Source organism: Cibotium barometz, chromosome 37 (genome assembly GCF_041138505.1).
Source record: "Cibotium barometz isolate CiBa-2024 chromosome 37, ASM4113850v1, whole genome shotgun sequence".
NCBI classification, from domain to species: Eukaryota; Viridiplantae; Streptophyta; class Polypodiopsida; order Cyatheales; family Cibotiaceae; genus Cibotium; species Cibotium barometz.
Window position 1 is genome coordinate 8,011,141 of NC_141082.1, and position 15,182 is coordinate 8,026,322.

The following is a 15,182-nucleotide window of genomic DNA, read 5'->3' on the forward strand; positions in this document are numbered from 1 at the left end:
CTACTATGAACACTGCAAACCTCGACACACGTCACCAGGTGCATTTACTCCGTGTGCATTTTACGATCCTTCTCACCAGTCGATGTCGTCACGCAAACGCAATCTGCCAAAACTCACTATTCTCAACACCACAGAGCTTGACACTTGTCACTATGCAGCCCATGTGCCTCACTGGTCTCGCTCTTTGCTGGAAAAGACCACCGGCGGTGGTCTTTCCCATCGCCCGTAGAGCTGGACACGTGTCACTACATGGCTCTCTCCACCAACGCACTGGTTAACTCTCTTCACCGTTGCGCTGGTTTTTGCATGTAATCTAATGAAAATGACCATCACGCTGGTGTTTGCATGTAATACCACTGCGCTGGGTCTATTTTAAAGAATGAACCGTGCTGGTGATATTTTCAAGTACTGTTTCAACCACCGCATGGTTCCGCATATCTCCATCTCTCCCGCCACATTCTTGTAAAGTTGCACTCAATTTGTTGTTCTACATTCATTTAGAAACAAACTTCAACTTTTCTTCTCATAAATAAACTTTTCTGTTTTGCTGCCAGGGAAAAAAAACAAACTTCAGCGAGGTATCTTCTTTACTCAAAATTAAATCAATCAAAGATGGAGCCCTCTTTCGAGCCACGTCCAATCACAGCACCTTCAATTAATCAATTGTGATACTACACTCCTAGATTAATCAAATTCGATTATTTAAAAACGGTGCATGGTCGCATGATTCACTAGCACGGTGGCATTACATAGGGTCAAATAAATCCTAGCTTCTTCAATCGCCAATGCGATGGCCAACACTATACTATCTCTCGTACATGTGGACATGTATGAAACAAAAGATACAGATTCGTCAGAAGTTAACAATTTGAGAGAACAAAAGATATAGATTCATCAGAAGTTAACAATTTGAGAGATTCATTTAAAGTGAACAATTTATGAGATTACAGGCATGAAACAAAAGATGCAGCAAAATGTTGTCCTTTTTATATTATAGTCAGCACAATTGGCAAAATCGACCTTGTGTTTGTATATCAAAAGGATTTACAGAGAGAGAAGGATTTAAGATACAGTCTCATGATGTGAGACGAGCATAAAATGTATTTGTACACAAAAATGGATGTACAATACAGTCTCATGATGTGAGACGAGACCACTCCTCCATGAATCTTGCTATCCCTTCGTCAACATCCACAAGGCATCCATTCAGGAGGACACAATAGAGGCCTGCTTCATGCATCTGCCATAGATGGGCGATGTAGAGTCCTGTGGGGAGCCAACCGAGAGTCCAAATATGGTGCACAAGTGAATTTAGCAAGAGCTGGTTTGAATGCAAAATGGCCACCTTGTAGGTGGAAGCTTGTAGGTGGAAGATGACAAAATGGGGATGAAGTTGATATGAGGAGTAGGAGGCAGAGTGATACAAGGAGGCATTTGGGTGGAGTTAAAAGGCATGACGATGGTGTCATTGAAGGGAAAGGGTGTGGCATTGGAGGGAGTGGAGGGAGCGGGTGTGACGATGGAGGGAGCGGATCGGTGAGTGGGAGGGAGCGGGTGTGGCGATGGAGGGAGCGAATGGGTACATGGAGATGGAGGGAGAGGATGAGCAATGAAGCAAAGTAGAGGAGAGTGAAGAGAAGAGGTAGCACAAAGTAAGTGATGCAGTATCGTGAAATAGCCAAGTAGGAGTCTCTTAAATAATACTAGTTCCATCGGGCTGGTTGTGTGCTCTACTTAATCTCATGGAAACTGGTGGTCCAAATAATCATGCAAGCTTGATAGGATGGCAAATGTCCAAAATACTCATGTGGCCGACTCAAAATTTACTGCACCTTTGATGCAAATCCTGGTGGAATCCCGGTGGTGGTCTGAATAATTTGAGCAACTCATCATTTACTACACTAAACTTAATCACATGCAATCCCAATGGTAGTCTTCTTTCAATCAATCAAAATCCGAGCCACCACTTAATTTCACATGCCAGTGCGGTGACTGAATCGACTCTACCAAATGATCATGACTGGTAATTAATGGCACCGTAATCTTAATGAAATCAATCAAAATCTAGGCCACATGCCTTGTAATTAAGTCTCGGATGCCACTGCGGTGGTACTTAAGCCCGGTGGTCTTCCTTAAATCACTCAAAATCTAGGCCACATGCCTTGTAATTAAGTCTCGGATGCCACTGCGGTGGTACTTAAGCCCGGTGGTCTTCCTTAAATCACTCAAAATCTGAGCCGCCACTTAATTTCACATGCCAGCGCGATGATTTCACATGCCAACATGGTGGATTGAATCGACTCTATGGTGCCCTCCAAATGATCATGACTGATATTAGGTAATTAATGGCACTCTAATCTTCATGAAATCCAAATACTCATGTACCTGAGTACACATTTGATCCAAATCCTATTGGAATCTTGGTGGTGGTCTGAATAATCTGAGCGACTAGTCATTTACTGCACTGAACTTAATCGCATGCAAGCCCGGTGGTGGTCTTCCTTCAATCAATCAAAATCCAAGCCAATCAAATATAGTGCATTAACCCACCCACCTAACCTTCGGTCCCACCCAGCACAAAGGCGTCCTTATTAAGAAGGAAAATTTATTTCAGATCCACCTCTAACGAGGAGATTTGAGATTAAATGAGCCAACTAAATGCAAACTAAGAAGGAGGAACAATGGAACACTTGAAAATAGGAGCCACAATAGTCTTTCGAGCATCAGATTCTACCAACTATCTTCGTAAATAGTGCCATAAACTTCATGAAAAGGGTACTAAATTACCCTATCTTTGGATGAAGCTCTAGTGATGAAGGAGCACGAGAGCAAGACCAAGAACCTCAAGATTTGGCTCCTAAAGAAGTGATTAAACCATGTCAGATGCCATAATGTTTCAACCATTTGGTGTTAATCTTGTGCTAAGTTTATTCCAAGCAAACCACAACTAACAACTAGCCCACAACTACAATTAACGGTAATCATGTCTCCTTTACTGTGCCATTAGGGATAAGTGTTCCTCAAAACACACATAATAGTCCATAGTGTAAGCAGCAGGAGTCCTACTTTCCACAGGAGCTCGTTTTATAGAAGCGTCTTCATGATGAAACCAAGTTCCAGATCTTCCTCTCAATTCAGACAAGGAACATGGGGAAGGGTAAGGAGCTAATGTCTAAGTCTACCTCAAACTAAAGTGACCCACGAGGGAATTCACATAATGTGCCCTTGGTTCACATCGAGGTTGTAGAGTGAGTCTACAGCCTTAGAGCTAGGATGCTGGAGGACAAGTACCATGGGCTACATAGCCCAACCCCACGGGGTAAGAATTTCCAAAGCCTGAAAAAGAGGATTTTATGTAACCACTCCCTTATTATGTTCCACTGCCACATGAATATATGATTAGGATGGCATTTGAAATGGGAAGGGGGGTTGCCCCACAAACACAATACCTACACGCTTAGAGTTGGGTGAAACAAAGCCAATCCACATCTTAAGGATGATGAGCAAATTTGATGGAACTAGAGATCCCATTTAGTATCTACAAAAGTTTGATCAAATTTGTGAGGCCAAGGGAGATACTAATAATCCCACTAGGATCTATTCATTCTTCAGACTAAAGGTAAAGAAGGCTAGTGGTTTAGGTCTATAACTCCACCAAGATCCATTCATTAGACTTTGCCTTGAAGGCAAAGTTCAAAGGCAAAGAAGGCTAGTGTTTTAGGTCTCTAAGCCACATAAAAAGGCCAGCTATGAGGCCTTTCTTAGTGGATCTAGATGGAGCTCTATCAAGTAGATCCATGACCTTAAGAGGATGGTGAAACAATGTGGGACTCCATTACTAGAACCTGGTATCTCCACAGAGATGTAGCTGGCAACAAGAAGACTATTGCTCACATCGATGGATGCTTCATGACTATCTGTACACATCTAGACACTACATCTTCAATGAGTATTCCCAAGGAAATAGACCTAATAGATATAATTTGCAAGATAAGGACGTAGATGTCAGCCACCCATCCAAAAATGGGTTAAGGATGCCCACTAACACTAGCTAGAGTCCTAGTCAAGGACATAGATAAGTTAGTAAAAAATCCACTTAATTGTTTAGGCTAACACTGACCCAAGGGTAACCCCAAGGCCAACCCTAGCCAATTCCTCAATAATCAAGACACAACCACATTAATTTCCATGGATATATATGGTTTGGCATGCAATCAATCTTTCATCGAAATCATATGAGTATGGAGTGTCTAATGTTGAGGCCTAGAGTATTGTGCTCATTGCCAGCACCATGGAAACCATGATACAACCTATTGTTGTTGGTACTACGGAAACTGAAAACACAACCTATGCTCTCACAGTGCCAAAGAAACCATTGCCCTACAACCCATACCAAATGCTTCTCAATCGGTGCAAAATCCAATGCCCATTTATCAAAACCATGTAGTAGCAAGAGGTATGTACAAACCCCACTGATGCCATACCCACGTTTGTATTACCACCCCAATTGGTTCCTCTTGGATTAATAAATTAGTACTCATCGGTGACTTTACCAAGGGACCCCAAGAGTCTAGAACATGAGAGCTACGAGCCATATGACTAGTGCAATTGAATATGGATATCCAAAGCAACCCCCATTCACCATTGACTATTCCTCCTTCTTCAAAGCTATGGTGCAACAAAGAGTGAGAGACTTCGATAACATGCCATGTATGCCACCTCTTCAATATTTCCATTGCCATGTCTTGCACCATGTTTGTGAGTATCCTCATAGATCCATCACACTACCAAGTACCCCAACTCCATCCCCAGTTCCAAATCCCAATGTCATTCCATATAGAGGCACATGTTATAAGTGTGGACTCAAACATGCTTTCAAGGATTGTACCTCTAGAGTGAATCACCCCGATGGCCGGAGCATCCAACCACTTTGATGAGCCTTAACTTGTTCAATGCACAAGGTAGACTTATTCATACATTCCCCCTTAATGCTATCAGAAGGCATGGCAATTTCAAAGGAAACATCCAAGGTAGAAAAAGTAGAAAACTCAAGCTTTAACCTCAAATTTCCTTAGCCACCAACAAAGAGCCTAAGGCACAAGACCCACAAAGGCTACAGTAGCCCCTAAAAAGTCTAAAGGACTAGAACTAAAGTTCCAAAGGAAGAAAACCTCAAAGATCGTGTAGAAATGTAATTCATGATCAGTTCTCAAGGGTAATGATGTCGTGACCATTGAAAGTGGTTCGGATGATAGTTTGGATTTTCCTCCCATGCATGGAGATAATGGGTGATCTCCCACTCAAACCAACTCTTGTCAAAGAGAAGTGACCTATTGTGACTACACAAACATTGTAAAGAAACTAAAATTGTTTCCCAACCCTGTGTTGGGGAGAAGAAGTAAATGAAACAAGCCCAAGAGCTTGTAAGGAAGGTGCAAGCTGATTTAGAGTCAATACTTACAAGAGGTGTGGTTGAGTATGAACCACTAACCCTAACTTAGCATCTCCTAGAGACCCTATGCCGCCAGAGTCAACCACTAATCCTAACATAGCATCTCCTAGATACCCTATGCCATAGAACCAGTAAAGAAACCTTAGGGCATGCCAGGGTTGTGGCCAAACCCATAACCATTCTTAAGAAGCCATAAAAAGAGCCACTTCTAGGGTATCTGCCTCCTCTGGAACCAATCCAACAAGATTTTTTGCATTGCTAGATACAATGAAGGAGGACTTAGTGGGAGGTGAAGGATGGCCTTCCACATGGTCACCATAGTCACCAAAATATTTTCTCTCTTGATGTGGTGTAGGTGACGATTTTATTTTGACACCATCATAGGGGCACCATTTCTTCCAAGGAAGGATCATCACACATCCCCTTCACATTAGCAAGTCGTCTAAGCCCACTACAATTGAGTATGAGCTAAGTGTTGAGTGTAAATATCATAGGCAAGATATAGCAGGCCTTACAACCATATTATCCTTGGAAGTCTGAGTCCTGATAAGTTAACTTTTACAAGGAAATTCTCAACTTTGGAGAGACTTATCCAACTAGTGAGCCTAAGAGCCCACACACTTGAACTTGAAGAGGAGGAGGATAAGCCATGCCACACTACACACTCTTTTGCCACACGTAAGACAAAGAGGGTCTCTTTTCTGCAATCTTGGATGGTGGTAATCACCAAGGATTACTGGGAGGCTTGGGGAGGCCCACCACTCAAAGGCATGCACCTCATGGTCAAGCTTGCTATTGATAGGAACACAACTAAACTTTTAATCATCTTTCATGATGTAAAGATTAAGGCCTTAAGGCTAAGTTGTTACCGTACATTCATGGTGATGGATTTTTAGAGAAGAGGTCATACACCATGATCCTTGGAAGGGCTTAAATGAGAAAAGTAAGGTTGGTTCACAATTGTGAAACCAATCATATATACATGAGAAAGGGTAGCCAATCCTTAAAAATGGGTCATGGCATTCTTTCTAATAAGTCTGACACAATTGCTTACACCACCACGTCAATTAATATATGTAGATCTTGTAAACAAGATGTGAGATGGTGAAGATAAGGACCAAGAATATATGCCCCTCCCAAATCCTACCAACTTTGAGGATTGGATTCACGTTAAAAGCTTAGGAAAAGGTTTTCATGATTGAACAATCCAAAATCATATCCTTATTTGTACTTGATGAATTTAAAACAAACACAATGATTAAACTCACTTGCCTTGAGCTAGAGTTTCCCCAAAAGACCACATAGATACATGGTCTGCCTTAGTTAATATTGGGGCTAGCCACAACATGTTGTCTTGGGAGATGTGCATGACCTCATTAGGCTACCCATCCCTCGCACGATCTAGAAAAGCCATTATCATGGTAAACAATTCTAACCTATGACCTTCAGTTGTTTTGAAGATGAATTTTATATTAGAACTAAAGCTAAATATTGTAAGTTTTATGTGGCCTCATAGGTACAATGAAAGAGAGCATCATCCATGGGAGGGGATGGATTGCAACCCCAACATTGATTGTGTAATCTTGGTAGGAAATAACTACAACACTCCAACTTCCCCCTGGAATGGTTACCATAACCTTGGTGGCCCCACACCTATCAACATCCCAAGCCTCATCCTGCCCTCACCTTAGGTAACCTCTAACACTCAGCATTCCCTCACCTCAAGTAACTCCTAACACTCAACACTCTTCTCGCTAGGCTTGCCAGCATCGACCAATCCCACTGTGGTGGAGATCCAAAACCTTGCGCATGGAGATGAAGACCACCCCCCAAAACTCAACCTCAATAACAACTCTTCAACGAGGAGGCCAATGGGTACCCAAGAGAGTACCCTAGCTAGCCAACAACGCCCAAGAAAATGCATGGCGATAGCATCCACCATTTAGCCATGTAGCTAGAATCCTACCCAACCATGAGGAGAGATCTGCCAAGTGGGAGCCCCATTTAAATAGTTTTAGCCATTTAGCTAGAATCCTACCCAACCATGAGGAGAGATCTGCCAAGTGGGAGCCCCATTTAAATAGTTTTACCCAAACCCTGAGCCCTGTTGGATCCCTATCAAGATGTTAGAAGCTCAAGGACTCTACGGTGGATACCCTTCCATTTGTTGGGTCCCAAAAACCTCACAGAACACACCCAATCTCTAAGCCAAAGAGAGTTAGATGATGACCCTCGAATGCTAGCTCGAGCTCATATTCTGATAGGTCCCATCCAAGGTGTTAGAAGCATAAGAAGGCTTCCTACAAAGGGAACCCTACATTTGGGTTGTTCCTCCAAAGTCAAAAAAACTTGTACCACAAGCCTCTACAACCATGCCATTAATGCTAGACCAAAGATGGAGAGACCAAAACCCATGCCTCTGACACCAACCCCAAAGCTTAAGTATGAATGGAGAGCAGTCAGTGGGTTCCACCTCTACTTATGTGCTAACACCACCTTCAGAGACGTCAGAGGAGCCTATGGATGCTCTAAGAGGCAATACCATGCCCACTCGAAGCATGTGTCATTGCGTCTCAACTTTCCGTTGTGGGTGCACTTGCTCGTCTATCACGTCCTTACTCTGTTATCACACCAAAATGCTCCTTGCCAAAGGCGTGAAGGGAGAGTTCTCAATACCTAGATGGAGGCAAGAAGAGATGGTTCTTCACGATGGTTCTCTCTCACAAAGGTGGACAAAGAAGAAGAAGAAGCTATTGCAAGAATAAAACCTACAACTAAACCTATCTAGCACAAGCAATCAAGATTCAAAAGCATACAAGGCAAGCAAGAAGAGAGAAGAAGGGGAGCTCACAAATAAACTATTACAATGTATCGCTTATTATTAAAAATGAATTATATATACAAGTGACTAGTTTTCACTCTAAGCTAACCAAACTTAAAAATGGTCCAGTCTCTATTAACAATCTTAAGTAACTATGTACACTAAGCCCGTAGACTTTTCCTACTTAACATTAAGCTTATGCTAAGGTTGCTTTATATGTTCCAGCACCGTCTTACAAAAGTTAAGTGTCCATTCTTGCACAAGTAAGATGGCAAAGTGCCTTACTATAGGTTGAGTGGGCAAAACCATGTTAACACAACAAAGTTCCACCATGGAAATAAGAGTCTAGGTCACCAAAATGTATATTCCTTGTGAAAGAGATGCATTCTTGCCCAATGGTGGAGCATTTGGATCTTTTCAAGGCCTATGATATAGTAGGAAAAAGCTTACATTGAAAAGAAATGTGAAAGATTGTTCATGCCTATGTATCTAAATGCATGCCATGTCAACTCAACAAAGCTCCCACACATAAGCTTGGTAGTTTACTTCAACCCTTGCCCATTTCAGAAGGCAAACAAACTCACATTGCTATGGATTTCATCATGAGCCTTTCTCATATAACAAGGAGATGGGATTCCATTTATGTGGTGGTGGATAGGTTGATAAAGGCAACCAATTTTGTGTTGATAGGTGAAGTATACGGCATCAATGGTGGCACATCAATTCATAGAAAGTGTGTTTAATTTGCATGGGTTGCCATAGAAAATTGTGAGTGATAGAGATGTCAAGTTTATGAGTACATTTTGGAGATTCCTTTTTGAAAGCATGGACACCAAGTTGATACCTAGTACAACTTATCACCCCAAAACAGATAGTCGAATTGAAAGGGTGAATGAGTGGCTTGAGATCTATTCCAAGCATTATTGTTTCGCGACGCAACATGCTTAAAATGAGTGATTGCTTGGCTGAATTTACTTACAATAGCACGTATCATTCTAACATTGGGATGTCACCATTTGAGGCTGTCATTATAATGTGAGCTTGCCAAAGGTGGTATTCAAGCACGATGAGTCAATCCTAGTACAAAGGAATAGGTGGAGAGAATGCAAGCACTCCTCCGAGAATGCAAGGACAACTTGAAGAGGTCTCAAGAGCAAATGAAGTACTATGAGGATGCTCATAGGAGAGAGGATTTTGTGTTCTCGAGGATTCCCAAGTCTAGATATGGCTCACTCCACGAAAACACCAATATTAAGCTTGCTCATCGCAATAGGTGGAGAGAATGCAAGCACTCCTCCAAGAATGCAAGGACAACTTGAAGAGGTCTCAAGAGCAAATGAAGTACTATGAGGATGCTCATAGGAGAGAGGATTTTGTGTTCTCGAGGATTCCCAAGTCTAGATATGGCTCACTCCAAGAAAATACCAATATTAAGCTTGCTCATCGCTTTTATGGGCCTTTCAAAGTGTTGGGAAAGGTTGGTGAAATAGCCCATCAATTGCTACTTCCTACTACTAGGATACATGATGTCTTCCATGCATCTAATTCGAGTGCACATCATATTAGCTATCCCATGCTCTTCGAGGCCAAAACCATGCCTAAGGATCTACTAGAGTGTTGTAACAAAAAAGTTTCAATAATCTACCGTTGGTGTTAGGTATAATCGTATTTTCAACACAATTGCATCTTGCAAAAGTTCCTAAAATTTTAAGAACTTCTAGAGTTTGACGGGACATTGTTTTTCTCCACCAAATATTCTCATGGTCAACTTTGACAACGCACGTGATCCCATAGTTATTTCTGCTCACTAGCAACAATCAAGAAATTTGGGAGGCTCAATATAGTATGCCACATAGGAAAAGTCAAATTTGTGTGTCTCAAAAGCTTCCCGGATCCAATTGATATCACTTGACAAATCCCCTCAAATGTAGAACACATTGAAATTGTTGAAATAGAAGATAAATTGTGTACACCCTCTTTGTATTTTGCATGGAGCGGACATCATATGTAGATAAGTAAGCAAATGCATATGCAAGGCGCTGGGCTTCTCAATTGTTCTCAAAGTTTTCACCCTTATAAAATGCTTACAATGTGCTAAATTCTTTATACTGACATTTTATCATGAACTTTAACAAGGACTTAAGCTAGCAACATTGTCAAAGTGTTGGGGACAACTCTTCACAATATTAGAGTAAGTATGTAAGTCTCATCATTCATGCAAGAAGAGAATTAATGATGGGATCTGAGCTACTTCTCAAAGTTTCCTTTTCTGCAAACTTGAACATAAAACTTTTATGCAAACCCCAGCCCTTTGACTGCATATGATTATTTTTTGGGCTAAACCAATCCATGAACAGCAAAAACTATGCACTGTGACTACCCAATCAATCACACTGCAGACCCAATGGTATCCCTGAATGGCATCATTTTTATCCTTCCTATTTGTCAAGGCTGTGCGCACATGGACACAAATGCGCAAGTTCACATCACGCTCCCTTATTACTTCTTCTCATGAGCTTGATGATCCTTTCAAGTAGTTGACATGCTTTTATCTTTAGTCTTCTGTCTGCAAAAACAACAAAACAGACAAGTCGTGTGAGAGGTCTTCATTTTGTCTGTAGAAAACCATAACTATCATGCCTCATACTAACCTTGCATTTGTTATGATCTTAAAAAGACTCAAAGATGAACAATTGTGAGCTGAGGGTTCCCCCAGAGGTGAATTTGAGGGGCTGTGTTGAGAATATGAAATCCGGCCTGCATGGGGTCTTCCCCACAATTGTGCTTGACTTGTCACATGGTTTCCTCAAGGGCTAATGCCCCGTACTACAGCACGTATAATGGCTGGCAGTTCCTCCCTTCTCATGTCTCCATAGGGTCCCGACTTATGAAGAGTTAACTGCTCATCTAAGTGGAAACCAGATAGGCATGAGCACCCACTTTGTGATTTCTCTCTCTCTATATACACCCATGTTTATTACAATGGATGGGTTATCCTGCGGGTGTGAGCAAAAGCCGTGACCAGCTTATCTAATTGGTCAGAAGGGCCATTCTTTACGTCTTCCCAACAATACCTCAAATATGCTGTCAGTGAAACATCCCTTAGTCTTTAAGCTCTTTGCTCCTACGACAGCACAAGTATTAGGAGCCTCTTCTCTTTAAATATAAAGATTGTACTTTGTGATCACAATTTATCCCAACCATCAGCTGCACATTCCTGTGACTCAGCATCAGCATAGATATTTGACATCAAAACATATGCAGTAGCCTCCCTGGATTGCAGACTCACTGCATGATCAAACACCTGTTCTGCCAGTCCTAAATTGCCATGTGCTTGGCATGCACCCAGCAAGCACAACCATATGGTCAGACCATCTTGCTTCGGCACCGTCCTTAACATTGTCTCTAGTGTCTTGAAGTCCCCTGCACGCCCAAAGAGGTCTACCATAATGCTATAATGCTTCAAGTCTGGATATACAGCATAATCTCTGCTCATGGATTCAAAGTACTCAAGACCTTTGGCAACATGGCCAGAATGACTGCAAGCTGAGAGAACTGAAGTGAAAGATACGTCATCAGGATTAATACCTGCCAGTTTCAACTTCTCAAACATGTGCAAGCTTGCGACAGAGTTTCCCTCTGCTACATGTCCTGCAATGCATGCAGTCCATGACACGATATCAGGCTCTGGAAGCCTATCAAAGACTGCCTGTGCATCTACCATGCATGCACAACTTCCATAAGCATTAATTAAAGTGGCCACTGTGGAGGAAATACTATCATACCCAGCACAGACAATGTCAAAGTGGAGCTGTTTGAGTAACTCCAAACTTCCTGTTTCACTACAAACTCGCATGGTGCAGATAAGTGTGACATCATTCACACTCACATGCTCCTTTTGCAACCGTGCGTACAACCTTAAAGCCTTTTCTCCTTGGCCGTTCTCCACATATGCAGAGAGCATAGCATTCCATGATACAATGTCACGCTCAGTCAATGCACCGAACACATCCTCTGCTTCCACAATGGCCCCACATTTGCCATACATACTCACAAGAGCAGTACCAAAAAGGGTGTCCGATGTGCAGTTTCTGCAGGCGTCAGCATGCAACGCATGTCCCATTGCTGAAGACATCAATTTAGTTGATCTACCCTCCACAACAAGACCTTCTTCCTTCTCTGCAAGGATGCCACATGCTTGAAAGGCATTAACAAATGTCAGCTGGTCAGGACTCACGCCTTCCTCTTGCATCCATCGGTACAGCTGTAAAGCTTTCTCCCCTTGGCCCTGCTCAACATAAGCTGAGAGCATCGTATTCCATGACACGATGTCGCGTTGGTACAGTGCATGAAACAGATGCTCTGCTACCACGAGAGTCCCACACTTGCTATACATTCTTAAGAGGGCAGTACCAACAAAGACATCCACTACAAAGTCCTTCATGCGGGCATCTGCATGTAATGCCTGGCCAATTTCCAGAGGCATCATGCAGGTTGATCGTCTCAAAGAAACAAGAGCTTCTTCCTTGTCTGCAAGCATATCACATGCCTGAAGGGCGACTACAAATGTCTGCTGGTTTGGACCCATGCCTTCCTCTTCCATCTGTCTGTACAACTTCAAAGCCATCTCTCCTTGGCCCTGCTCAACATATGCTGAGAGCATTGCAGTCCACGTCACAATGGTGCGCTCAGACATTCCACTAAACACATCCTCTGCTTCTACAACTGCCCCACACTTGCCATACATACTCATGAGGCTGTTGCCAACAAAGACATCTGATGTCAGGCCTTTCTTGCGGGCATCATCATGTAACCTCTTTCCCTGTCTAAGGTCCGGAATGCTGCCACAAGCTTTGAAGAGGCTCACAAAGGTATAACTGTTTGGTTCCACACCATCCTCTAGCATACATTGATGCACTTTAAGTGCTTCCTGTCCTTGGCCGCAGTCCACGTAAGCGGCAATCAAGGCAGTCCAGGAGAAGACAGTACGGTGAGGCAATCTGCTAGATACTTGGAGTGCATCTTCAATGGCCCCACACTTTGCAAGAGTCACGACCAAGTACCCACCTAGCAAGCCGGTCAGCTTGACCCTACGTTGGGCGAGATGAGCATGGAGTAGCTTAGCTTGAGTGATAGACTTGCTTTTGTTGCATGCCTTGAGGAAAGACAGGTAGATATTGGTGGAGGGCGCTGTGTCAATGCGAGAGAGGACGTCCAGTGCCTGCTCCAGCTGGCCTTCTTGGCATAGAGTTTGGAGAAGCTCATCATCAGGGGAACTCCCAACTTCCTTGCTGAAATGATAAGAAGAAGAAGAAAGGCCCAGCCCTCGCATCTGCTGCTTCGTCTTCTGCGAAATGTCACCATCATCACGATGATGACCATCATCATATCGATCACCATCATCAAGATGGCCATCAATAAAATGATCATCATGACCATCACCACCGTCCTTATGATGACGATCGTCATCAACATCATCATGAAGGGCAGGTATTCGAGAAGGGGGTATAAGCTGGTTGTGAAGCTGGGTGGACTGTTTGAAAGGTTTGAAGCGGGGCCGAGGGCTTCTAGCCTGGCGTTGTCTGTTATCCAAACACTGTGAAGGGTTCGACAGGGCATCTTGCAGCTGTCTCTCCTGTTGCTGGCTTCCTCTTCTTTGCTGCGATGGTTGTGCTATGGATGCTGGTGCTGGCAGTGGAGGGGGACACACCACAGCCATCTCGCATCTCTCACCCAAGTGTCCGCCGCCTTTACACATGACGGGCTGGGACGAAAACCTATCGTTGCGCGGACATAATATATGGTGTTAAGATTGGGGACCGGGGTTGGGATATTTTGCCACTTGATATTTAGAAAAGGAATGAGATCAACTTGTAGCCATGCTATATGATCATTCATTCGCAGCATAAATGCAGCTAATTAATAATGTGACTTAATAAACAAAGGTTTCAAAAAGCATTACATCGACACCAAAACTTTAATAAAAAAATTAACACCGTAAACTAAAAATTTATTAAAAATTAATTGAAAATCATAAATATTTGACAAATAGAATAACGGAGAACTTTTGTATCGACGAGAAAATATACATCAAATATTTGAGGAATTTTGGTATTGAATATCGTGACTTTAAGAAACATAGGTTCCAGAAATCATCGAATCAACGGTCAAACGTCAAATAGAAATTTATTAAATATGTACAGAAAACAAGAAATACAATAAACAACAAATAATGGAGAATTGTTGCTTATATATTGATTAGAAAATATACAAGAAATATTTAAGAAATACAATATTACAGAACTACTGATTATATTCATGTGATGAGAACTACTGATTATACATGTGATAGCGCGAAGACACCATAGTAAAAGCAATGTACAAACAATAACCATCTTCCTTTTTGAAAACCAGAATATTACAAATGGAGTCCAAAGCAAACTTCCAAAAACTACAGTGTTCTTGTGTATGACATTTTTACAAACAGACGGCAAATTTAACTAGAGAAAACATCCCTCTTCCTCTGTAAGCCCAACATATTTACAAACGGAAGGTGAGAGTGGGACAAACTCATCTCACCATCGACGATAGCTTTTTTGAAGTTATATGTTTTCTCACAAACAAAGAGATAAGATTGACTATAATTTGGCTTTGCTTGTTGGGAACTACCATCATTATCATCCACAATAATAGGGTTGTTTTAACTCCCAGGGCGCATATCGGCATCTGTTTCATTATTCCTCGGATTTTCATCTTCATCACTATCCGGATTTTCATCTTCATCACTATCTGGATGTTGATACGCTCGATCAAAATATCCTCCTCTACCCCCAGGGTTGTCTGCAAAGAAAATCTCATCAATTTCGATGCACTGTGTTAGGTGAGGCACTTTAATTACCTTCTAGATCG

General features: G+C 42.2%; 1 protein-coding gene across 1 annotated transcript; it reads right to left on the minus strand.

The window, feature by feature from the left end:
* Window positions 1–10,330: 10,330 nt before the first annotated feature.
* On the minus strand, window positions 10,331–14,038 carry LOC147616893 (putative pentatricopeptide repeat-containing protein At3g01580). The gene is made up of 2 exons (XM_086776532.1): window positions 10,925–14,038; window positions 10,331–10,839 (listed from the first exon to the last, which is right to left on the minus strand). The coding sequence occupies exon 1, from the start codon at window positions 14,029–14,031 to the stop codon at window positions 11,458–11,460; it is 2,574 nt and encodes an 857-aa protein (XP_086632658.1). The 5' UTR covers window positions 14,032–14,038; the 3' UTR covers window positions 10,331–10,839; window positions 10,925–11,457.
* Window positions 14,039–15,182: the final 1,144 nt, after the last annotated feature.

Bases quoted from the DNA above. Each gene is read 5' to 3' on its own strand.
- LOC147616893 (XM_086776532.1), bottom strand. From the start codon at position 14,031: ATGTGTAAAGGCGGCGGACACTTGGGTGAGAGATGCGAGATGGCTGTG.